The sequence below is a fragment of the Halictus rubicundus genome, chromosome 8 (genome assembly GCF_050948215.1).
Source record: "Halictus rubicundus isolate RS-2024b chromosome 8, iyHalRubi1_principal, whole genome shotgun sequence".
Lineage (NCBI taxonomy): Eukaryota > Metazoa > Arthropoda > Insecta > Hymenoptera > Halictidae > Halictus > Halictus rubicundus.
In genome coordinates this window covers 17,712,584-17,735,443 of record NC_135156.1, presented here as the reverse complement: position 1 = coordinate 17,735,443, position 22,860 = coordinate 17,712,584, and the positions used below count along the sequence as shown (strand labels likewise).

Genomic DNA, 22,860 nt, shown 5'->3' with positions numbered 1-22,860 from the left:
TGCGTTGACTAAATTTATGACCGAGTGCATTTTATCTTAAAATCAGAAAAGCATTCAGAATCTTTTTCTTTTTCGTGTTTTATTTACGAATGTAGCGAAATACATATAAAACTTTAAAACATTAAAATATTACTTCTCTTCAGCCGTAGCTATAATATATATGTTCGTTCATGCGAACGGAAATATTATGACGACGTGCAACGTGTAATTCTCTATTGTACATAAGATTCTTGATCCTCGGACAACGTGTCATCTTCTTTCGACCGAGATTTTCGGCAGTACACGTAATTTACGCTGCAACGATTTCCAGTTGAAGATGAGTATCGATTCGTCGACCTGAACAAGTACGCTGAGCGTCAACAACATCGAACATTGTATAAAACAAAACTACAAATACAATACTCCCGACAATTACATTTTCTTAACATGGCCAGTTGTCAAAACCGGTTTATCATTTGATCTTGTTTTCCGTTTAGTTTCTTCGTCCTTCAAGGAATGTTTACGCTGTAAGAACGAATTATATGCAATTATATCTTCGCTGGTCTGACCAAATCTGGAGTAATTAATCATTTACCAGTTTTCTTGGGCTTTCGTCTTCATCGTCATTTGTATAGGAATCCTGTAGATTCACCGTAAATCTTTGTCTCTGCCAAATTAAGCGTAGAATAAATATACATGTATTCGAAAAGGAGGAAATATATTACCTTTTTCACGGGAGAGCTTTTACCGTCAGAAGTGTTACTTGAATTCGATAGTCGCGGTACGAGTCTCTTCTTTTTTCTTCTTACCACTTCGGTTTTAGCACCTTCAACTTTCTCCGTACCACCTACGATACTCTTGTTCGTTTTATTTTCTGTCAAATATGTGTTTGGGCTCTGCGATATAAAATGTAAAACACTTTACAAAGTAACATTTACAAGAAATTAAAAGTCATAAAACGTAACGACAAACGCACCTTCGATTCCTTCGAACCGTTTTCCTTGTTCGAATTATTTTGCTGTTGTTTCGTTTCTTTCATATGTTTACTGTTAGTAGAAGTTTTATTCGTATATTGTATCGAAGAGTTTTGATGCGAACCAGGCGAGTACACCGAATTATCTTGTATCGTCGAGAAACGTTCACCTGAAGAGGAAGAACAACATTGTTATTTTGCTCGACTGTTGATCGTTTGAAAAACAAGTGGTTTATATATTTTACCAGTCCAATAACTTAACGGAGGCATAATTCTCCTGCCTTTCGAGCTCACACGAATGTTTGTTGTATTGAGTTCATTCTCGGTTGCATTGCTACTTTGCAATGATTTCCACTTCTTGCAAAACATATTTATATTTGCAGGACATCCTTGACGGCATTGATTCAGTAACTGTTTGGGTACCGCTGCGTACGCAACAATAATTTCGAATTAATTCTACCACATTTTTTGAGATACACGGAGCATTAGAATATCTTACCATGTTTGTGTTTATTGAAATCACCAACTAGTTCGTAAAACTTGTGACTTATCGTCTCGATTAAATTCAGTGATACTCGACGAAGTACAGCGTCCGTTCTAAATCTTCTATTAATAGTGAAGCCAGCAGAGCTACACATTCATGTCAACAGGTTATATATTAATGAGATCGTACCATCGGTTAACAGGATGTATATCAAAACACTTACTTCAGTAATTTACCCTCAAAACATAAACGCAATTCAGGATCGCATATAAGTATCGGAAACCAGCTGGATAATTTTTCAGTTTTGATATCACCATTGACTTGTTTATCTCCACAAATACGTGTGCGATCCAGCTGTATCAATTTTCTTGATCTTTCGTGTTCTTTTTGATCACAATCGATTGAGTCCGGATCAATGTTCTTTAGAGCGTTAGGTGTTTTTACAGGAGACTTTTCATTCGACAAATGTTGTACCCCTTTCTCCGATCCTCTGCTATTTCCATCAATGTTTCTCGTTTGCGCAATTTCTTTATACATTTTATTTATATCAACAGCCACAGAACTAACCACAACAGGCTTAGACGTGTTACTCGAAGTCTGATAATTATTATCGGGAATGTTATAGCTTTGTTTGTCTGAAGTTTTCTTCCGAAGATTTGTTTTTGAAATTGCATTCTCATTTTCTAAAGTTTCATTAATTTTACGTGTATCGTCTTCGTTTACATCGGAAAAGTCAGAACAATTTTCTGTTAGCTTATGAAGAGTCGTTGGATTTTCTTGAACGAAATGTTCTTTCATTTCACGAGGATTTCTTCCTTTCGTAGAAACATTTGTTTCTTTCCACTGCGATCTTATTGTTTTACCAAGATTAACATACTTTTTAACGTTATTTTCTATCCCAGAATTCGTCAATTTATCCACATCTGAAAATTCCGTGTGTTCTCCAATAATACTAACACTGGAATCGTTATAATACGTGTGATTAATATTGTCAGTGTTGATCGACGAAGTTTGCTTCTTTTCCGAATGACCGCATTGTCGTTGCAAACGATTTGTTGATCTTGTCTTATGTTTATAAGTTTTCATTAATACTTCTCTTTGCCGTAATATTCGCTCTGCAGATATTTTCGGAATTCCAGTATAAACTTCGCTTTCGCTATCAGAACTATTTTCATTTATACAATTATTAGCTTTAGCAGAATTTTTCAACTTTAATGAACAGTCATTAGAAGCAGTACTTTTGTCCGGATGTATATTAATGCTCTTACATTTACTCTTATTAAAGTCAATACCATTGTTTGAAGAAGTCGATTTATCATTAATCACATGTTTCCTCTGTTCTTGCACTACACTTTTGTCCTCTTCCAATGTTGTAATTTCCGTGTTGGATTCGTTCTCCCTACTCGATCCATGGGTCAGAACGTAATTTAAACAGTCAAATATACCAATGACTTTACTAAGATACTCTTGAGAACAGTTCTTATCTGCTATACTATTAACAATGAAGTGTAATTTGTCTTTCACTTTCTGTGTTTTATTGTCCCCATAAGGAATAAGTTCCTTATTCCTGTTCTGTTGATTATCTTCGCTTACATTAAGACTCCGCATACTCAAGTTCTCTTTGTTTGTATTTGTTTGTACATAAGTGAGCGAATTCGCTAAAGATATATTCATACTTTCTGCAGATGCAATCGTGAGATCCGTTACTTCGCTTCTTAAGTCATCGTCGCTGTCTGCGATTGGGGTGGGCCAGCGAAACGTTAGCTTGGATCCTTGTTGTTTGTACATTTGCCAAATCTGATGAACGTTTTCCCAGTCATCAGGAAATCCGTTGTAAAATTTATTTCGGACATAATCTGGTAATTCTACAAAGTAATCGTATTTTAGTTTTAAAGCATTACAAAATATACTGTCGAATAAATTTTTAATTTTTGTTCGTTTTGATAACTAAAAATTCTTAAAGTTCAAAAATCGACTTTGAGTCGATCGCATGATAATATTGAAAAATATTTACCACACTCATCGTCAACGATATTGCCTTCCAGCTGGTATACATGATTAAATAAAGACAGAATCTTAATTGGCGTCAACATCCTTGCGATAGGCTTGCTTCTAGCAAACTGGCCACTGCAATATTAAAGTAAAATTAATACCGAATAATTCATACATATTTCATGTAGACTTACCCATTTATTGTTCCTTGAATAACCAATTGGTCCTGTTTGTCTAATAGTACTTTCCATCTGGTAAAGATTCTAATCCTATTTTTTGCATGTTGTGTTGCATTATTAGGACTAATTTGTGGAGAACTAGAATTGGTTTTTTTAGGTGACTGTTTATTTGTGCATTTACTCTGAAACGCCGGCCCACTTCTAGGAACATTAGGCAATGGAGTACTGTTCGCTTTCTTAGAAGCACCGGCGATAAAATTAAAATTAGGAGGTGGCATCATAAAATAATCTTCTTGTAAACCAATCGTACTATTACAGTCTCTAACGCTAGACGTGCACATAGTTCGACAATTATTCTTTGCATCGTTTCTCAAGACTATGTTCCTGAGGTTATTACTGGAGGAGACGATTTCGCTACCGACTCTAAAGGCACACGGATCTGGAACATTGCAATTTATATCGGATGCATCCACATTAATACTGGACAGGCTAGGTGACATGGATAAACCCCATGATTTGTTTGATGTAACTGCTTTCCTGAGATTTGCCAGCTTCAATTCTCGTTCCAACTTCCTGTACCGTTCGTCATTTTGAAAATCGGAGAATTTGACCTGTACGGATACGAATAAATTGATAACTGAATAGCGACAAATCGATTCGATAATGGATATGAACAATTACCTCCGAGATAGGATCCATTTGGAGAAACTCGTGCTGATTATTTACACAAATTACAGAATATTTGTCACATTCATACAACTCATTTATTTCTTCGTGTCAAATCTGATAAAATGGTTCACAAAACAACGTTTATTTGTAAAATAACGGGGTGAAAGAACAATGTTTATTTCATACGCAATTTCATTCCGTGTCTTACACATACGCGCGCGATTTCCATAACCCCTCAGTTTTCAAATTTAAACGCGCAACTGTCTCTCTTTCTATAAAGTGGTTCTCAATTTGATGTTTATGTCACATACTCATAACGATACAGATTTGCATGATTTCTGTTTACGTTATATTGCGAAAACCCTAAGTAGTCGTTCAATTTATTAGTATACATTTATTTGTCTACTCGATGAAAAGTTTCTACGTTAAATATGTTACTGTTATTGCAACAGAAAATGTTCATAATATAAGTGTAGTTGATGGGGAATAGAGGGCGTATGGAACAAAGATAAAGAAAAATAAGAGAGACAAAGAGAGAAACGGTGTTTAATTAAATGGTTTTTTACGATTATAATAAGTTTTTCATTTGCGCTTCTCTATACAGGTCCGAACGTAATATATAAATTGTTAGAACGGAGAAAATATTTGGATGTAACATCGATGGCAGGTTGATCATACAACGATGTGTTAAGGTCATCTGTAAAACTATATACATACGAAGTCTATTATGACATCACAATAAATAATATTGAGTAACCTGTAAGTAAACATCGAATACACGTACACACCGTACTGAAATTTGCGCGCACATTAAGCTTAAGCATTGGTCAATTTAAGCCTGAGAAACTAACATCATATAAATATTGGTCGTATTTTTCTTTTTATTGTTATCATTGTCAACATCCTTACCGCCATCATTCATCATCATCATCATCATCATCATCATCATCATTATCATCATTGTCATCATCATCGTCATTATCATCATGATCACTTAAACAAAAAGAAGTACGTTATTGTTTCTTTCAGTGAAAAATGAAACAATTTCACACTCTTTCTTTGAATTTGTGACAGCGCAAGTAATTGTATTTACTAATTATCACTGACTCGTGAAGCACAGATGCTCTACCTTTACAACGGTAGAATACAATAGTAAAATTCGACTAGATTTCCACATTAAAGATCGTATAATCTCAATTCAATATTACCGCTATCTCTATGGCAAGCTGTACGTATGTAATCAACATTAATTATTAGTTTTAAGCAGGTAGAAGAAAAAGTAGATTATTCTCTTATTAACAAATATATCGCTATTGAAATGTTCCTTACGATCACCTGTATTCAAGATGAATAGAACAAAACGCGTCTGCCGCACGTCTAATATTTTTTGCAGACTGTTTCTATAACTTTATGATTTACTAGCCGTCGATTTATCTGCTTCTCTCGATCCTTCCGCCGAATCAACGAATTCTTTCTGATGATCCTTCGGATTTCTGTCCTTATAGTCCCGTCGGTGATCATGATGATTATTGTGGTTATTATGATTGTTATGATTATTATGACGATAATGATGTTGATGTTGGTGGTGATGATGATTGTTATCGGTATCTCTTCGATCTTTCTGCGACGTGTGAAGCCAATAATTTCGGTGAATTTTATAATGGTGGTACATATTTTCAAGTTGCTTATATTCAAGTTGCGGGAACACCGTAAAGTCCACTTCCGGCAGATGATCTTGTTTATCGTGTCGATTTTTGCCATTTCTGAAATCAGACGAACCGAGATGTAACCACGAGACAATAAAAATCGGTTCATTACGCTTTACCTAGGCGTTCGACGATGCCAATAACTCTGGCTTTGCAAAGGCGGAAATTTATGAGGCATTTGTTCCTGCATAGAACTCGTTGGTGATCCTCGATTATGGTGACCGTTGTTACTGTCGCGAGAACGAGCACCTTTATTAACACTTGCTGCATTTTCTAGTACTTCTTTTAACTTTTCAATTTCTTTCCTTTGATCTATAATCTGTTTCATTAATTGTTTTACCATCGATTCTACACATCGCAAGTCGGCCTCGTCGGTCTGATTCAGTCGAAAACAATCGACTTGAATCCCAACATCCGTTACCGATTGTTTACTTGCTTTTTGTTCCGTCGACGAATCCAATTTCCTGCAGCAAATAGAAATTTTTTCACATTAACGTGCAACGAGCGTGTTTCACCGTATCAGTCGTGATTACTAACTTTTTCTGTTTTTCAACGATCTCGGACAAGTACTGATTTTGCGTCTTAGCCTCCTGCAAAGATATTTTCATATCCTGCAAATCTTTCTCCAATAGTTCCACCTGCAACGGTGCAACATTCACGCATCCTGGGCTATCCTAAAAGAGAAACGAATCATGTATATAATCTTTGATATTCTTATTATACAAAACCATAGTAATTACCTTTGGTTTCGCAAACCCAGTTCCATTATCTTCGGGGGATGAAGGACTACTAGGTACAAAAGCAGATCCTTTCGAAAATACTAATTGAAACTGTAAATCTGTAGAGAAACGAAAAATTGTAACATGTTATTAGAAGTATATTATGTTATGCTAGAAGTATAACGATTTACCTCTGTTCCTTTGCCGAAGAGAATCTACTTCTTCGTGTAGAGCAACCAACGTTACTTGATGTTGTTCTTGCAAGAATTTCATGTTTTGTTCTAACTGAGCTACTATATCCGATGGTGGTTTCTTTCCCTTCGAAGCAATGTATATTATTCAAAGCTTTTACAATATAGTTTAAATAACGAGAAAAAATATTGTTCTTACTTGAGGAAAGGATACTTTCTGAACCGTCGATACCGTTGGTACTTTCGGCAATTTAACCAGCACTTCGGATGCCATTCTTGAGAGTTTAATACTTAGTTGAATGGATAAGACATAAATGTTCACCGCAGGTTTATAGAGATCAAATGTGGCGTTCTAAACGCAGACGAACGAAACGAAGGAACTTCCCTTTCGAAAGAGATCGCGCTTTCAAATATCTAGAAATACATCGTAAATATTAATTTTCCAATAGTAACATATGATATTACACTACCGATAAAACAATGACGTTATCTCGTATAAATGAAAATAGTCTCGCCTCGCAGCGTCGTAATCGGACACAACTCTGTTCTTCGACAGAGAGACACATTTCGATTAAACGCGAGATAACAGAAAAGATATGCAATGTCAGAAAATAAATGATACTACCCCAGAATGGCAAAGGTTCCTCCGACACTTTGCCGAATAAGTTACGTTTAAACAGGGATCATAAGTGCGAAATGACAGCTGAAAATTCGACAGGACACACGATCACCAAGGTCTTCGAGGAGCGTGATTCTGCGCCTGGATTTTTTGACGTCATTTCACACCAACCAAGGATTGGTTAATACTTTAGCAACAATGGTGGACATCGACTTTTAGCGATTAATTGTTCCGATACGATTTCAAAGATCGCCGACATTGGCTGAGCATAGGGAAGAGAACAAATTCCACATACGATCCAAAGAGCGCGAATGAACATTACGATAGCGTGATCGAGGAATAGAAACAGAGTTTCGCATCGGTGCAGTTAGCTCTAGAAGTTTGAAAAATAGCGCGTAAAATTTGTAGATCGTCAGGTGGATCCTGTTTGGACACGCAGAACAGTACCTGTTCGCAGGACGACCTGTGTTTTGTATGTCCTCACGAGCGGGAGTATTGACACAGAATACTCGGCCAGAAGCGTGGAGTACTCCGTCAGAGGCGAAACTTCGGAATTTTGCAAGGATCAATTTCCAGTTCGCATGCGTGCGCAAATTGTATTCGAAAAATTCAACAACCAATAACACCTATCGAGCGCGCGTGCGTACCCGTAGAAATTCTTTAATAACACAGTGTAACAGCACAAATATAAATATTAAAATTTGTGGAAATCTGTAGGAACATTCACTGATGTACCTGATTCAGTGAAAGTAACTTTTTAAGCACAAGTGAACTTATGAAACTACTTGCACTTCTTGAACACTGTTTTCCGAAAACAGGTCGAGATCTGTTTTACGTTTCGAATATTCCCGCGGTTTCGAATATTTTTAAAACAACGTCGGTAATGTAGATTTTGTCGGTAAAGAAGCGACAACGGTAGATTTAAATTGTAACCAAGGTTCTCCAGTTTAGGATTACAAAGGTGAAAGGTTCCGAAAGGAGTTTCGCCTCTGGTCAAGCACTCTGTAGTATTGATCCAATAACATTTAAACATATGATATCAGGCCATAGCATACCACAGCCGCGCCCATATTTTCTGTCGATATTGCCTTAACATTTATTAACGTACGATATATCGGTAAAACTTCGCCAACATATGAAGCTGTTTCTTTGATAACACAAGACAAACAAACATGATTTTCTAATTATTTCATATTTTTTAAAATTATTGCTATGTCAAACTAGAACCATTCCTCAGACATTCGATACATAAATGGATACAACCGGACAAGATAAATACTTTTAAGTTGAAAGTATTTCTCAATAACTAAACAAGCACTGCGACGTGCGTTCTTTATAGCAGCAATATGTATATATGTCTGTGTATTGCAAAAACGAATGTTCAGGTTTCGATTACCGACTACTCTGAAGTACTTATGTTACGCTACTGAAACATCGACATTTCATTGCCAATTTAACTCCTGTTCAAAAGTAAAAGAAAAGTACTTTTTTTTAATTAATTTCCTTCACGTTACCATTCGAAGGAAAGTAAGCTCGTATCCGATTTTTACAGAAATTGCGCGCGCTTTAATCTTTGGTCTTTGAAGCATTGCTAGATGTAAAAAAAATTGTTTAAATAATGTTTTGAATCTTCGACGTAACGAGAAAAAAAATGGCTTGTTTGGTAGACAGCAAGAAATGCGATGAAATAAATAATAAGGATAGAGAACATGTTCTATCTTTTGAAATGGGCGAAGATTATAAATTTAAGGTATTTATACATATATATGTATATTACATAACTGTGTGCGTGTGTTTGTGTCTATATGTCAACACGTTAATATAAAATGCTGTTTATTATAGTATACGCCAGAGAGTCATTTTAAGCATGTAATAAAAAGTGTTCAGAGGCAACGATGCAAGGAGGATGAAGAGCGCATCTGGACCTCTTTCGTTAAGGAACAGGAGTTTCATAATGTAAGATTTCCAGAAAAAGATATTCACCTGCCTATGCAAAGCGTTAAAGATCTGATACAAGAAAATATGCAAGATGTAGATAGAGAACTTAAGAGGCTACAAGAAGACGCTCTTCCTGAACGAAACAAAGGAATTTGTAACTGTAAATTGAATAATAGAAATGAAAATATTACAAGTGTAGAAGTAAGTGTTTTTACAATTTTCAGTTAATTATTGTCATAATTCATGAAAAGATAACGTTCACATTATTTTTTAAATTCTAGCCAAGCAGTATACAGAACTGTTCTCTAAGACAAAAGATGCCAGCAATAGATAAAGCTGCGTACGACTCTAATATATTGATTCCGATATCGCAAGCAAATAATATCACTGATTATCAAGACTTTAAAACATCCAAAAAAATAACAAAATCAAGAACCAAAAAGTCTGTATCGGATTCTTCTATTACACATAAAAAACATTATACCGATCAACTACTTCGCGCGACTAACCGCTTTGAGGACGATTCAGATTCAGATTCGAATTTGAGCAATAGTAGAACGGATACTGTTTGTGTACAAGCGGATCCACTTACAATACACAAGCTTCTTTCAATGCAAAGGAAAATATCTACATTGCTGAACGAAATTTCATTTCGATTACGTAGAATTCCTTTGCCAGATGGAAATAACGATCTGAAAAGAAGACAACAACAGACCATAGAATTTGCCATTAGGTTTTCAAGAAATTACCTGTATAATCTCAACAGGCTTGTGACGAGCATTCACGAACATATCGAAGCTGCGTCCAGCAGAAGGAAGCAGTATCATAGAAGTGTCGCCTTCCATCAAGATATGATTAAGCAAAAACTGATCGCTGCTTATCAATTGTTAATACAAGCATTGAATGCCTATTGCAAACACATACCTAACTCTATCCACGAGGGTCATCCTGCGAAGCTTCAAAATGCATTGCAGATCGTTAGCGACTTGAAAGACATTTGCAATAAGATTGAAATTACGGCCAATTATTTCTGCTCGGGAGACGTAAATGCCACGCCGGTAATAATACATATTGAACAAAAGTAATTCTAGCGATTTGGGTGTAAAACCCTATAGGAAAATTCTCTGTTACAGGAAAGAGATCCTCAAGACGACATCGATGCTGTCTTGTCTAAATTAAAATTGAATTTGGAATCTAAAGAGCAATCTGCAAGACGCAAGCATGTCGAACCCACAGTAACTCCTGCAAGAACGTCCTTGCAAAACGGAAGGCAGTTAAATAAAAAAAAGAATTTATCTAGTCGACTAAGCATGTACAGTATAGATGTACCTAAAGCTAATCAAAGGAAAGGCACAGATTTAAGAGGAAAAAGTATTGGAACTTGCATATTATTGATTATTACACATGTTATTTGAAATATCTTGAAAACGTGATTCTATCAATTTTTCAGAGTATCACAAAGGAAGAAATAGTAAAGTGATGGACGCGAAAAGCGTACACATTCAACACTTTACAATGCCAGAATTATTATATCCTAGTCCTGCTACGCACACATCGTCTTCTCGAGACACCGTTCTGATCGATTGTACGAAGAAGATGAAGTATTTGAAAGATGATGATATTAAAACTATGATGGACGAAGTACCGATCGATTCCGAGAATGTAAGATATATCAATAATATACAGAAACGAATTAGAATAAGTTTAAAAAGAAAGTAATTTTGTGAAATAGGATAGTAATCTAGAAATTCAAACCAAACATAGTAATGCGACGAAAGTAGAACAGTCTGAAGGATTGGAAAAGAAGTCTTTCATTGAAATATGGAAACCTAGGAACGTGAAAGATAAAGAGACAGATACTAGAGTAAAAAATACTTTAAATGACGATGATTTAGTAAAGAAAGTGACGACAATTACTAAAGAACACCTGTCCACTCTAGTTCCTGTGGTTAGCGATTTAATGACTCTCATAACCAAAAAGGTAGCACTGTGTACGCAGTAAAATATTTTCTCGTATTTCTCATAGTTCACGGTCTATTTGAATGCTTGAATTGTGTATTAAATCATTTGTCAAATTTTTCATAGAAGACAGACTTGCAAACACAGCCTCTGTCTGAAACATCTATGGGAACGCTAGTGAAGTTTCTACAAAAGTATCAATCCCCTAAAGATTCTGATACTCAAGCACCTTTAACGGATGGTGGTTGTAAATATTTTACAGCGGATAGGTAAATAAAATATAATAATAAAAATTCGTCTCACTTAGGTAAAATAAGAACAAATATTTTCCGTATTGTGATAGCTTATCTGAAATTCAGAAGCACAATAACAATGTACAATTGATTTGTATGACGTCCACGGATAAAAATTCTAACACAAGACAATGCGATGTTTCGTGTCAGGCAGACGAGACTGCGATAAATGTAAGTGATGCTATTGAATATTTGGGCCATCCTGGTATTCGATTCTTCCCTAAACAAAGATTACGTTTCATTTTTTTTTAGATGCTCGGTGACAGAAAAGCAACGCGTCCGAATACCAAGCACAAATTGAAACTTTTTATTTCGAAGGAAACCGAACAACGAATTTTAGCATATAGAAACGAGTACAAAAAAGTGTGCCAATCGAAACCAATGTATTCTAGCAATACACAGAATAAACCATGGGATATCGTAGCATGGTAAGAACATGGAATAATAATTGTCCTTTAAATTTGTACTAACACCAATTTTTGGAGCAGGATATCCGATAAACTGATAGACGAGCTCATAATGGAAACAGCGAAAGAATTAGAACCGGTCGGGGTAATACAAAAATTATACGAGATGGAATTTCAAGAATTTTAAGGGCAACCGTTTCATAATTATTGAATTAATCTAGAAGATCATATTTATGAAATTTTTTAAAACAATTTTCGCTTGGAGTATAAATTTTTTTAATAAACTATTGCTTTATACATGAACGTTTAATTTATTCTATCGTTTTTTTCTGTATTTTTAGAATAACAAATAATTATGTATGCATTTAAATAGTCATGTTTGTGTGTACTGTTCACACATACATGTGTTTGTTGCAACATGGCGCTGAACCTAACCTCTTAAAGTGCTTATTATCCACGATTCGAGTAACAATGAATACATGTAATAATTGAAAGACATAAAAGTACAAAATGAGACGGATGGTTCTAAGATTGTATAAAGACTTGTTGCGATACGGTGGAAATTTGAAATATACGGATAAATTATACTTTCGAGCTAGAATTCGTCATAGTTTTACACAAAATAAACAATTGACTGATGAGCAAGAGATAAATTTTCAGTTTCAGGTAAACATTAACTTTAATTATCCTTGTTGACGCGGTCCCCAATTTGTTGAATCATGAATGCACCTGTATTGCGTCAATGGTTGTTTCACTTGCATTTAATGGCTTCTGTATTTCGCTTAACCTAAAACCTAAGGAATTTAAATTGATAAATTTTTTTCAGAAAGGGCAGAAACTTTTGTTGGATCAACGTGTTGTATAATTAGTTATGAGGAAGCGAAGCTTGTAATTGTACAGTAGTAAAAATGTTTAAACATTCATTAAACAATGATTATTTCATTCATAAGTTGGTTATTTACATATCCTCGTTGACTCACAGAAATGTTGAGTTAGGTTGTAAAAACAGCCGAGAATTAATCGGACCTTTCAACTACAGTAATCAAGTACGGCATAAATCTTATAAACGCTTCTTAGACAACTCAAATGTGCCTAAACTGGACGAAAATGATCTCGAAGAACAATTCGTGAGGGGATCCGGACCTGGTGGCCAAGCAACTAATAAAACGAACAATGCGGTCGTTTTGAAGCACACACCGACTGGATTAATTGTAAAATGTCATGAAACTAGAAGTGTGTTTAAAAATAGAGAAATAGCCAGAGCGAATATGTTGACGAAATTAGATGATTTAATTAACGGTGAAAATTCGTTAAGAAATCAAGAAGAAACGCTTATGAAACAGGATAGCTTGAAAAAGAAACAGAAACAAAAGAAATTGGCAGCCTTAAAAGAAGAGTTCGAGAAACGTGAAAATCTCAAATAATTTATCACTCGATCAATGTACAAAAAAAAAACATTGTAAAACCATTGGCAACGAATAAAAGGGCAGGAAAATGCATGTAACAAGGTTTTCTTTCAGTTTTAATGGAAAATTCATATCTTTAATAGTCATCTCTTTTTTTGTAATCATGAAAGGCTTACAATTATTTTTCTTCGAAATAAAATATTTAGGTGGACCCTCCGCGAGGGAATTTAATAGTTAATGTTACATACAATGATGCGCGTTTTGTAACAGAACATGGTCAGTACGCTACGATAAAGCTTTGTATGCAGTCTCGCGTGATTTCAGGAAATTGCTTTCGCGAATGACAAAATCATCCGTTCCACACTAAAGATATTTCGCGCGCCGTTGTACCGTGCAAAAGCAAAATGATGACGAGTCTTTTACGAACACAGTGAAAACATAGAAACGACGAGAATGCCTCGTTCGAGAACGCAAAGACTGCATATATTTAAAGAATGTACAGTGGTTCTCGATCGAACCCAGTATCGGAAAAGACACTATGAAGAAATATTAATAAAATTCTATCGATGGGTGCCAATAGCATTAAATACTATTCTCTACGTACACAAATAATGTTTTATACATAATGTACAAGTTCGCAGGGCGTACAGGGGGTGTCGCCCAACGCGGCGATTTAACATTACTAATAAAACTGATTGACGCAAGTAATTCGAGTTCATCGTGTTGGGCGACAACGCCGTGTAAACAAGAGTAAATTTCAACCAGCGAGATCCCGTGGAAAATCTGTGTGTATGTCTCTCTCTGTGTCTCGAAATTTAAACTATACAGCACAACCTCTTCCGTCGAGGATTATTTCAGCTACTCTTCAACCATCGGCCGAACTGACCGCGGCCGGTTTTCAAACGTTTTTTCGGCGGCTGAACGTTCGACCGCGGTGAACTGGAACTTCTTAACCGTCTGTTGCTCGCGATCGTCACCGAAAGAATACTGTGGTCCATGTCAACTTGCTCGTCGATCTTCATCATCCGAACGACCGGTTGGAACTCGATGCTCGAGCGTCTCTGCTCGAGCTCCGAGGTTGCCATCATCGCCGGGCTTACGCGGCCCGACAACGCGCACTCAATCTCCGAGTTCTGCGTCGTCTCCGAGGATACGGCGTGTTCGGCTCGCCGTTTCACGCCCCTCAGGCTCTGTTGCTTCTTGCACGTGATGTTCAAGTAGGCTTCCTCCTTGCAGTTCTCGTTCTCCTCGTACACGGTGTCGGAAGACATGTTGTTCCTCCTAGCTCGCTTCCTCGAATGGATCCGCCTCCTGCCAGGACCTCTGCCGACCTTGCCGCCTCTGTACACGTTGTTGCGATGCTCTATCTCGGGGCTCGGATCTTCGGGATGGATCTTCTGCGGGCTGCGTTTCCTCGGCAGTCCGTTATGATGGTTTCTTGCGACTATACCGGACTCGGTCTCCTTTCTGCACACGTTCTCATGATTCTCGAGCTCCGCTCGCGACTCGCACGTCTCCGTCGACGTATTGTCTCGTTGACGCTTCTTCATCGCCGCCTTCGAGACGAGAACTCGCCGTTCCGCGAGCAGATTAACATCCTTCCCGAACACGTGATTCTCGTCGTTGCCAGGATCGTTCTCCGATATCTCCTCGATCTCCGAGAGATCCTTCTTGAACGCGAAATCTTTGTTCGTCAGATAACTTCTCTCGGGCTCGGTGCAAACACCGCCGGCGCTGGCTGGCGTCAACGGTTCCGTGCAGGCAGTGGTCTCCGTGTTCGTATGCAGAACAGAATTCTCTAGGGTCTCGATGCTCGCGTCGTTCTTCTCTTCCCCGTCGTGCCGCGCGTCCTGGCAACTGGTGTTCTCGGTGTACGTTTCGCATAAACATCCGTCGTCCTCCTCTCGATGGTGATGACGATGACGATGGTGATGATGGTGATGGTGATCAAGGCCGATCGATTGCTCAGTGGTAGATGATATCCGGACGCTCGTCGCCGCGTCCACTAGTCTGTCGAGAGTGTTCGTGTCCTGCACGTCGCAGCTGGTCTCGTTCCGCTCGACGTTCTTCTCCGACAAATTCTCCTGGTCGCAATCGGCGTCGACCGCGTGTTTCGTTTGGAGTTTCTTCTTCATCTTGATGCCGGGCCAACCAGTACGATTCTTCCGTTTTTTCCTGCGTTTCGACGGCGACTCGACGCTCACCTCTCCACACTCCGAGCTGGCGCACGAGGAGTTCTCCAATAAGTTCGCCAGCTCGTGACAATTCTCGAGCAACTCGAGCAAGTTCGACGGCGGACCTTTCGGGATACTCGGCTCGTACAGAGGGTTCTGTTCTATCTGCGCGACGGCAGTCTCGAAAGAGTCCTCCAGTTCTATGGTGTCGTTCGCGTTCAGCATCTCGTCGATCGTCTTGACCATCTCCTTCAGGTCCTCGTCCAGGTCCGACTTCACCTCCAGTTTCTGGTCCGGCCTCGGAGTAGCGTTGTTGCTCGTTTGCGAGCCGACGGACTGGCACTCCTCTATCGTATACAAATTCGAAGGCTGTTGATGCTGCTGTTGCTGCTCCCGCTTCCTAATGATCGTCGACATGATCGCCAAGGTGGACGCGTGGCACCGTGGACTTTTCCTCGGGGATCGCCCGACGCAACCGCTGCTACGGCCACGACCTTTCCTCCTGCTGTCGCTTCTGTTCAGATTCTTCGTTAAGACATCGTGAAAATTATCAATCTCATACGGTAAAAGAAACGGTTTTTGCGAGTCACCTTCGCTGAAATAATGCCAGTACTCGGCCCCCTCGTCTTGCCGCTGATACGTCTGATACCACGGCTCAGACTTCGGTACAGCTTCGAAGGAGAACTGCATCTTCTCGACTTCCGGCGAAGGTTTGGACGGATATACTCTCTCTTGCTGATCGGCTTGTACTTTCTCGACGACCTCCTCTTGCTCTTGGATGGCCGGCCTAGTCGTCTCCTCGACGAACGGGGGCTCTCTGATCCCGGTCAACGGCGCCTGATACCTCAGCCTGCTCCCAGGTGTCTCGAACTTGTAATAATTCTCGTTGTCCTTGATGAGCGCCTCGGCTTGCGTTCGTCTTCTTTTCCTGGCTCGACCGAGACTCAGCGAGTCCTGCGAGTCCTCCTCGATGGGCTCCGTTTTGATGGGCGTACTACAGTCTATGGATGAACTGGGACACACAGAGCTGACGGTGTCGTTGTAGTCGCTCTCGGTGTCCCTCGGCAACACGCTGCTCTGCTCGTCGTCGCTCGCCTCGCTCGAGTCGTCCCGCCTCGGCTCGCCGAACATAAACGACTCTGCCTCGTCGCTGAGCAACGACAACTCCGATTTCCTTACACGCTTGAACCGTACGACTACCGGTTTCTCGCTGGATGGCACTTCCTTCTTCTCCTCCTCCTCGTCGTCGACATCCTTCTGCACCGTACACTGCGAATTATTGTTCGATACCACACTTGAGCGCAACTTACTACCTAACACTTCCACTTTATAATACGCGCGGTTGTCCTCGATCAAACGCTCCTCTACAGACAGTCTGTGCCGTCCCCTGAACCCCCTACCCCCTCGCCTGCCCGATTTGAAATATCTCGGTTTCACCGACTCTACTACTTTCGTGTCGTCTTTTATAACGTGACCGTTGCACAGAACGTCGGCGTCGGCGTCAGCGTCGACGCTGCCGCATACCTCGGAAATCTTTCTTACACTCGACGCGACATTCTCGACCGGCAGTTTGCCGTTCAACCCTTTGACGATCTCGCCTCTAGACGTTCTGCAGGAATTGTTACAACCGTTCTCGTTTACACTCAATGTATTCTCGTTATAGTTAAGTTGTACACTACCGTTCGTTTGATCGTGATTTCTGTACTGCACAGAATCCCGATCCTGTTTGACGTACTCTGCACTCACACTGTTATTCTGTTCGTTATTGCAAGGTATCGTTCTCTGCAAATCCTGATTATCGGGATCGTTTTGCTTGTTGCACGCCACGCCACAGTCTTTCTCATTGTCCCGTTTCTCTTTCAGCTGTAAACGTTGCGCCGCTGTGAACGTATCGATCTTGAACTCGTTCGGTTTCGATTGGTTCAGCACCTGGTCACGCATCAAAACGTCCTCCGGATCATCCTCCTCTATCCAGATCGTTCCCTTCGCTCGTTTCTTTATGGTGTAGCCCTCGAATTTGTCGTAGAACTTCTCCGTTTTCTCGACCTCGTGCCACGGGCTACCTTTCGACCGTAGCAAGTGCCCGCTTTCGTGTTTCGCGCGAGTACGTAAATTGTGGGGCGAACTTAATCTTAAATTGAGATTCCTGCGCGCGCCATTGCACTGCACCATCTTTATATCGTCGACCTCGAAGTCCCCTAAGCTTTTCGAGTTTCTACTTACTTTCCCTTCTGGCAGTACTATGTCATGAAGATTACGATCTCCATTGGAAAACAAGTTGCAGTCTTTTCTGTTGAACAGAACGGAAAGAAAAAGGAAGCTTATCAAATGATTCTTGACAAATCGGTAACGATAAAAACGTGATTATATGTACGTACTCTATATCCTTTGTTCTGTTCAATTTTAGAAATGCTTCAACGTTGGCTCCTGCGTTGATCAGAGTATCCAAAGATAAAAAATTGTCATTGTTCCGCACAAAGCTGAGATGTTGGTCGCTTTGCACATGTTTGCTAAGATCCCGGTAACTGATACGACAAATTTCACAATAACCAGAAGCTAATTGTTCAGTTCTGCGAGCACGAGTGCCAGTCGTCCGTGGTCGCCGAGTCATCTCTTTATCCTGTTCGTTATTCAGAATATTATCGCCTGTTCTATTTATTGTACTTTAGATTGTAGCGCGCATCGCATAATATCGACTTACCTCCTCTTCTTTGATCGGTTGAATTCCCTCCCTATTTTCCTTTATGTCTGCTCGCAATTTCTCCGGCTTTTCTCGTCTTTTCGTGTTGAAAGGACAGGAGCCTAACGGCCCAGAAAAATTCAACGTCGGCCACACAGGTAGTTCAACGAAGACGGGCCTCGTATTCCTGGATACAGTTGGAAATCTAATACAAACTGTCACTTGCAATTTCACGATACTCCCTGCGGGGAAACTTACCTCCGGAAGGCCTCGAATTTGATATAAGGTCCCTTGAGATGCCTGACCTTCAAATCCTTCGTCGAACTCTGCTGATAAGACTGCTTCGATCGTTTCAAAGGATCGGTATCTTTAACAGAGGAATAGATTTTATCGAGCCAAGTTTGGAGTTTATCGATCGCCCAAATAGGAATTCCCCAATTTTGGGCGTTGTAAAGTGGATCCACGGAACACTGTTGTGGCTGTATCAGAGCACGTTCCAACATTGCATCCACTCGCGATTTCTGCAACAAGTCCAGAAGAAGAAACGGAAGGTCAACGAACCAGTACAACGTAGAAGCAACGTCCACCGTGAACACAATACTCACAGATCTTTGGGTAGTTTGACCCCTCAGAGAAGTAGAGTTAGAGAGAGCACAGTCGGGACTAAAATACGGCGTCTGAGGAGTTGGCACGGGAGTAGGAGTTTCTAAACTCCTCAGCGAGGGAGGTCCCCCGCTGCCTCCGCTGGCACAACCCCATTTATACTTCTCGAAGTTGATGCGACCCGACTTGTTCACCCTGTCGCTAACTACCAGAGTCACGTTTTGTACTAAAAATAATTCGATCACCTGGAAGGAACAAACGAGATCTTAGAAAGTTGGAAAATTTTCAGGAAAGAAAAGGATAGAGGACAAAGGACGTATAAAGCGAAGGAGGAAACGCTTTTCAAAAAAGGACGAGGGGGGGCCAACTTACGCGAGGCACGTCGGCAGCTGTGTGTGGAAAAGGATGTGCAGAAAGTGTGGACGCACAGTGATAGTAAGTGACTGGTTGACGGACGCACGGGCACTGATTTACATCGGTGGTATGCTGACGTCAAGGCGGTCTCGTGTTCCTCTCGAGAAGCGTAGCCGACCGAGCCCGCCTATCAAGCGATTTCGCAGAAGCGCGAGTTACGCGCTTGCAGATAGAAACGTTCGTGCAGCGAACAATGGTCGCCGCATTGTTGCACACCGCCGTTCTAATAATACGTCGGACTCGCGGAGAATCCAGAACAATAACGAAACACGTGGGATCGAACGAAACGAATAATTCAACGACGTTTCGATCGGAACGCCGACGCGAGAGTATACCGCGAGACGAATCGCCGCGCGATGGTCGAGGTTGTCGCGGCGAGTTTACGCTCGGTTACTTGTCAAACGGTATCGAAACGCACGAAACCGTCAGCACAAAACAACTTCCTCGAACGACACTGTTTATCGGGTCCGCGGATCACCCGAGTGTCGTAAAGTAAGCGGCGGACACTTTTCGAAATACGAAATTCGAATTCGAAGTAGGGGGAAGTTTCTCGAGGCGTTTCTCGGCCGGTCAAACGAAAGTAAAGAGATAAAGGAAAAGAGCGCTGGGACGCGCTGCGAGATCGTTACTCGCGGGGGAGAACTGTCACGCACAAAATGGCCATTCGCCGTTAACAGCTTGGCAGACGAGCCTGGAGGCGGCGCTTTGAGTTTCTGTTCGCCCGAGGACAGCGAACACCGCAGCGAACCGAACAACAGACTTTCCCTGGATACGTGAAAAGCGATTTTCGCTCGGTTTCCACGTCCATTTTTTCGCCTTTTTTTCCCCCCGTTCGACGCAACCCACCACGCAACAACACAACAACCGATGATGACGAATCCGCTCCACTTCGTTCTACTTCTCGGGCTGGCCTAAAGATGGCGCGAGCACGACCCGGTTTTTCACCGATTGTTTGTCAACAGAGAACTATTGGGTCGTACTAGAACTTCGACTCTTTTATTCCAGAATAATACATATTTGTCTCGCTTCTGTATTTATTTCGAATATTTTTCGATGTATCTTTCTACGGAATGTTTTGCCCGTTTTAAGAAAAGAATGTAGTGCCCGGAATGGGTGGTAATACGATGCAGTGAAGTTTCGAAACGATAGCAAATTTAAAGGTTAATCGGGATCGGTGAATGGAATTTTTCGCGGCAATGCGCGCGAGTTATTTATTTCCCGGATTCTATACAGCCGAATCGGAAATATTTCTCGAGAAACTGACAATTCTCGGGGCCGTTGAATTTTCGGGACTTTCGGTTCTGTCGAATTTCGATACATGTCGTTTCGGTTTATTTCGGAGAATTTGTTTTCCGTGGAGTAACGCTGCGCGTGAACCCGCGCGTAGAGTAAACGACGACGAGATATACAAATGAACGGGTTGAAAGTGGCGGGAAGGGGGGTAGAGGATGAAGCCAAAGGAGGGAAGAGGAGAAAGCAAACAACCATGAGAGAGAGATATAGTGGGATGAGGAGGGGCGGGGGAGGAGACGTTCAGATGGAACGCGAGGAGGGAGTTTGTGGTCCGTGGGTCGTCAACGAAAAGAAACTCGTATGCACTCGACTTATGTAGCTCGTTGTGGGCGATGATTCAACGATGTGAAAATAAAGACAACCGAAACCGAGAATTGTTTCGGAAAGACGATCCACACCCGAAAAGAATACTTACTCCGCCCAATTCTTTGATTTTCGCTTCTATTTTGGCTGTGGTCGCATGGTTTTTTATGTCCAAATAAAAAGTCTTTCCCTCTAACGGTTTATTATCTTTCCGAACACGAACATCTAAAAATATTAGAAAAATCTCTTAGCAACGATACAGGTACCGGGCAGGCAATTTCTTACACGATTAAGCGTACATGTAGTGTACGATAGGTTAACAGATAAAGCTTATCGTATCGGTTCGGTAAAATAAAAAGAAGAAAAATTATTATTTACGTTCTCTTTCGAAAGGGAACGATCGTTTCGCGAACCGAGAAACAAACGAATAATGCAACGCGATAAGTAGACTGTGTATGTTCATGCGAAATCGAGGATTTACGCGAACATCAATTAAATGGAGATGCTGCACCTCTGTTAATTTCAGGTTAACCAGTAGTAATTGAAATCTGCGAATCTACTCGAGTCCGTGGTCTCGTGACAATGAAACGGAATATCGTTGAAGAAGTATGCAAGACAAAATAAGAAAAGTAGCATTTTCATTAGACTGAATTGGTTGTATCGTACGATGAGATCATCGTATAAATGTCAAGGGACGAGTACGTTTACGTGTTGGGACGAGGTAAAGCAATAGTTTTACATGAATACGTTAGTTGTAATGTACACGGAAGGGGAGAGAGACGGTCGATGAAAGACTTGATTCCACGAACGGCGATCGTGCGTGCCGAGAAACTTTAATACGCATATGCTAGACGTACGTGACTGTGTGGTGAATTTATTTTCTCTCGGTGGCTGCTTCTGCTCTTGATGTTGGATTTTGGACGGAGATACCATTCCTATGCCATGCACCGCACACACAACAACTATATATTCCTTTCACTATACTTTAGTATTTTTGAAACACTTCCCATTCTCGCAAGCGTGCCGCATACCATCACAGATACCTCTCTGCATATTCACCTAGTCGCTCTAGTTTCTCGAAAGAACCATCACCGATCTAAACATCTCCTATCGAAATTTTCATTTTGTAACGAAAACGTACTCTGAAATCTTTCCGCACCGATCTGAACACATCGATGAACTGAACTGCTATGCGTAACAGTTTGATATTTTAAATTGTGAACACATACAAATGCGCAGGTGGCCAACAGAATAAAAGTTCCTGAATTCAAACCAGAGAGGAAATGAGAGTGCTCACACCCGGGATTTTAGTGTCCCCGGTATAGTGCTGCCCTCTAGTCTAATTTTTAGCCTAGACCAGAACCTGCATCGTCTTACCTGCATCATTAGCAGCGGAATTCAAATAATGCCAGAGTGGATGTTACTTCTATGTTAAAAGAGGCTCTTCTATGTAGGCTCTGATCCAGCCTAAAAGATGATGCAGGTTCTAATACAGGCTAAAAAGACGATGCAGGTTTTGATCCAGGCTAAAAAGTTGATGCAGGTTCTGTTCCAGGCTAAAAAGATGTGGACACTAAAACCCCGAGCGTGAGCACTCTCATTTCCTCTCTGCTTGGAACTCGCGGATAACTCGTATGAAAAATTAAAATCTTGCTCGCATTTAAAAATTGTTGCTCAGTTTTCCGCCGTTGCATCGATTATTTACTGAAAATATTAACTATTCAAATATGCGTAGAAGAAAAATTCAAAATCACATGGGTATGTTCGTCTATTGTTTTTTGATATTTATGCATAGGGATTTTTTTTCAGCCTTTATTCGTAGCGTTTTGCGTAGCGAGCCACAAGGTGGCGTTTCATAAAAATGTATATAAAGGATGTC

At 40.4% G+C, this 22,860-nt stretch overlaps 6 protein-coding genes and 1 long non-coding RNA gene across 13 annotated transcripts; 3 read left to right on the top strand and 4 right to left on the bottom strand.

The window, feature by feature from the left end:
- Positions 1-47: 47 nt before the first annotated feature.
- LOC143356296 (uncharacterized) lies at positions 48-4,588 on the bottom strand. Of its 2 annotated transcripts, none has more exons than XM_076791858.1 (11): positions 4,289-4,588; positions 3,623-4,218; positions 3,451-3,563; positions 1,660-3,301; positions 1,452-1,582; positions 1,198-1,377; positions 956-1,122; positions 705-875; positions 575-646; positions 416-504; positions 48-349 (listed from the first exon to the last, which is right to left on the bottom strand). In XM_076791858.1, the coding sequence occupies exons 1-11, from the start codon at positions 4,304-4,306 to the stop codon at positions 250-252; spliced, it is 3,279 nt and encodes a 1,092-aa protein (XP_076647973.1). In that variant the 5' UTR covers positions 4,307-4,588; the 3' UTR covers positions 48-249. The 2 variants fall into 2 exon arrangements, with proteins under 2 accessions (XP_076647973.1, XP_076647972.1); XM_076791857.1 differs by having other exon boundaries at positions 48-336.
- A 220-nt stretch (positions 4,589-4,808) lies between these two features.
- LOC143356302 (uncharacterized) lies at positions 4,809-5,264 on the bottom strand. The gene is made up of 2 exons (XR_013082650.1): positions 5,128-5,264; positions 4,809-5,033 (listed from the first exon to the last, which is right to left on the bottom strand). It is a non-coding gene; the product is annotated as an uncharacterized LOC143356302 (long non-coding RNA).
- LOC143356299 (uncharacterized) lies at positions 4,809-8,155 on the bottom strand. 4 transcript variants are annotated; one of them, XM_076791863.1, is made up of 8 exons: positions 7,959-8,155; positions 7,363-7,884; positions 7,092-7,306; positions 6,893-7,019; positions 6,723-6,820; positions 6,520-6,656; positions 6,102-6,446; positions 4,809-6,039 (listed from the first exon to the last, which is right to left on the bottom strand). In XM_076791863.1, the coding sequence occupies exons 3-8, from the start codon at positions 7,164-7,166 to the stop codon at positions 5,685-5,687; spliced, it is 1,137 nt and encodes a 378-aa protein (XP_076647978.1). In that variant the 5' UTR covers positions 7,167-7,306; positions 7,363-7,884; positions 7,959-8,155; the 3' UTR covers positions 4,809-5,684. The 4 variants fall into 4 exon arrangements, with proteins under 4 accessions (XP_076647978.1, XP_076647979.1, XP_076647976.1 ...); XM_076791864.1 differs by having other exon boundaries at positions 7,518-7,884; XM_076791861.1 differs by lacking the exon at positions 7,363-7,884.
- On the top strand, positions 4,896-12,411 carry LOC143356298 (uncharacterized). Of its 2 annotated transcripts, none has more exons than XM_076791860.1 (11): positions 4,896-5,035; positions 9,064-9,261; positions 9,354-9,650; positions 9,731-10,507; positions 10,583-10,820; positions 10,900-11,111; positions 11,182-11,430; positions 11,535-11,677; positions 11,752-11,872; positions 11,954-12,129; positions 12,190-12,411. In XM_076791860.1, exons 2-11 carry the CDS (start codon positions 9,163-9,165, stop codon positions 12,293-12,295), a joined length of 2,418 nt encoding a protein of 805 aa, XP_076647975.1. In that variant the 5' UTR covers positions 4,896-5,035; positions 9,064-9,162; the 3' UTR covers positions 12,296-12,411. The 2 variants fall into 2 exon arrangements, with proteins under 2 accessions (XP_076647975.1, XP_076647974.1); XM_076791859.1 differs by having other exon boundaries at positions 4,991-5,035; positions 8,736-9,261.
- An 88-nt stretch (positions 12,412-12,499) lies between these two features.
- On the top strand, positions 12,500-13,068 carry LOC143356301 (mitochondrial ribosome and complex I assembly factor AltMIEF1-like). The gene is made up of 2 exons (XM_076791867.1): positions 12,500-12,774; positions 12,935-13,068. Exons 1-2 carry the CDS (start codon positions 12,619-12,621, stop codon positions 12,971-12,973), a joined length of 195 nt encoding a protein of 64 aa, XP_076647982.1. The 5' UTR covers positions 12,500-12,618; the 3' UTR covers positions 12,974-13,068.
- Positions 13,017-13,606, top strand: LOC143356300 (mitochondrial translation release factor in rescue). The gene has a single exon (XM_076791866.1). The coding sequence runs from the start codon at positions 13,017-13,019 to the stop codon at positions 13,530-13,532; it is 516 nt and encodes a 171-aa protein (XP_076647981.1). The 3' UTR covers positions 13,533-13,606.
- Positions 13,607-13,643: 37 nt separating this feature from the next.
- On the bottom strand, positions 13,644-22,202 carry LOC143356295 (uncharacterized). Of its 2 annotated transcripts, XM_076791855.1 has the most exons (7): positions 21,839-22,202; positions 21,094-21,206; positions 18,974-19,216; positions 18,627-18,889; positions 18,390-18,555; positions 18,067-18,308; positions 13,644-17,978 (listed from the first exon to the last, which is right to left on the bottom strand). In XM_076791855.1, exons 1-7 carry the CDS (start codon positions 21,912-21,914, stop codon positions 14,369-14,371), a joined length of 4,713 nt encoding a protein of 1,570 aa, XP_076647970.1. In that variant the 5' UTR covers positions 21,915-22,202; the 3' UTR covers positions 13,644-14,368. The 2 variants fall into 2 exon arrangements, with proteins under 2 accessions (XP_076647970.1, XP_076647971.1); XM_076791856.1 differs by lacking the exons at positions 21,094-21,206; positions 21,839-22,202 and adding an exon at positions 19,344-19,853.
- Between the last annotated feature and the right edge of the window lie 658 nt (positions 22,203-22,860).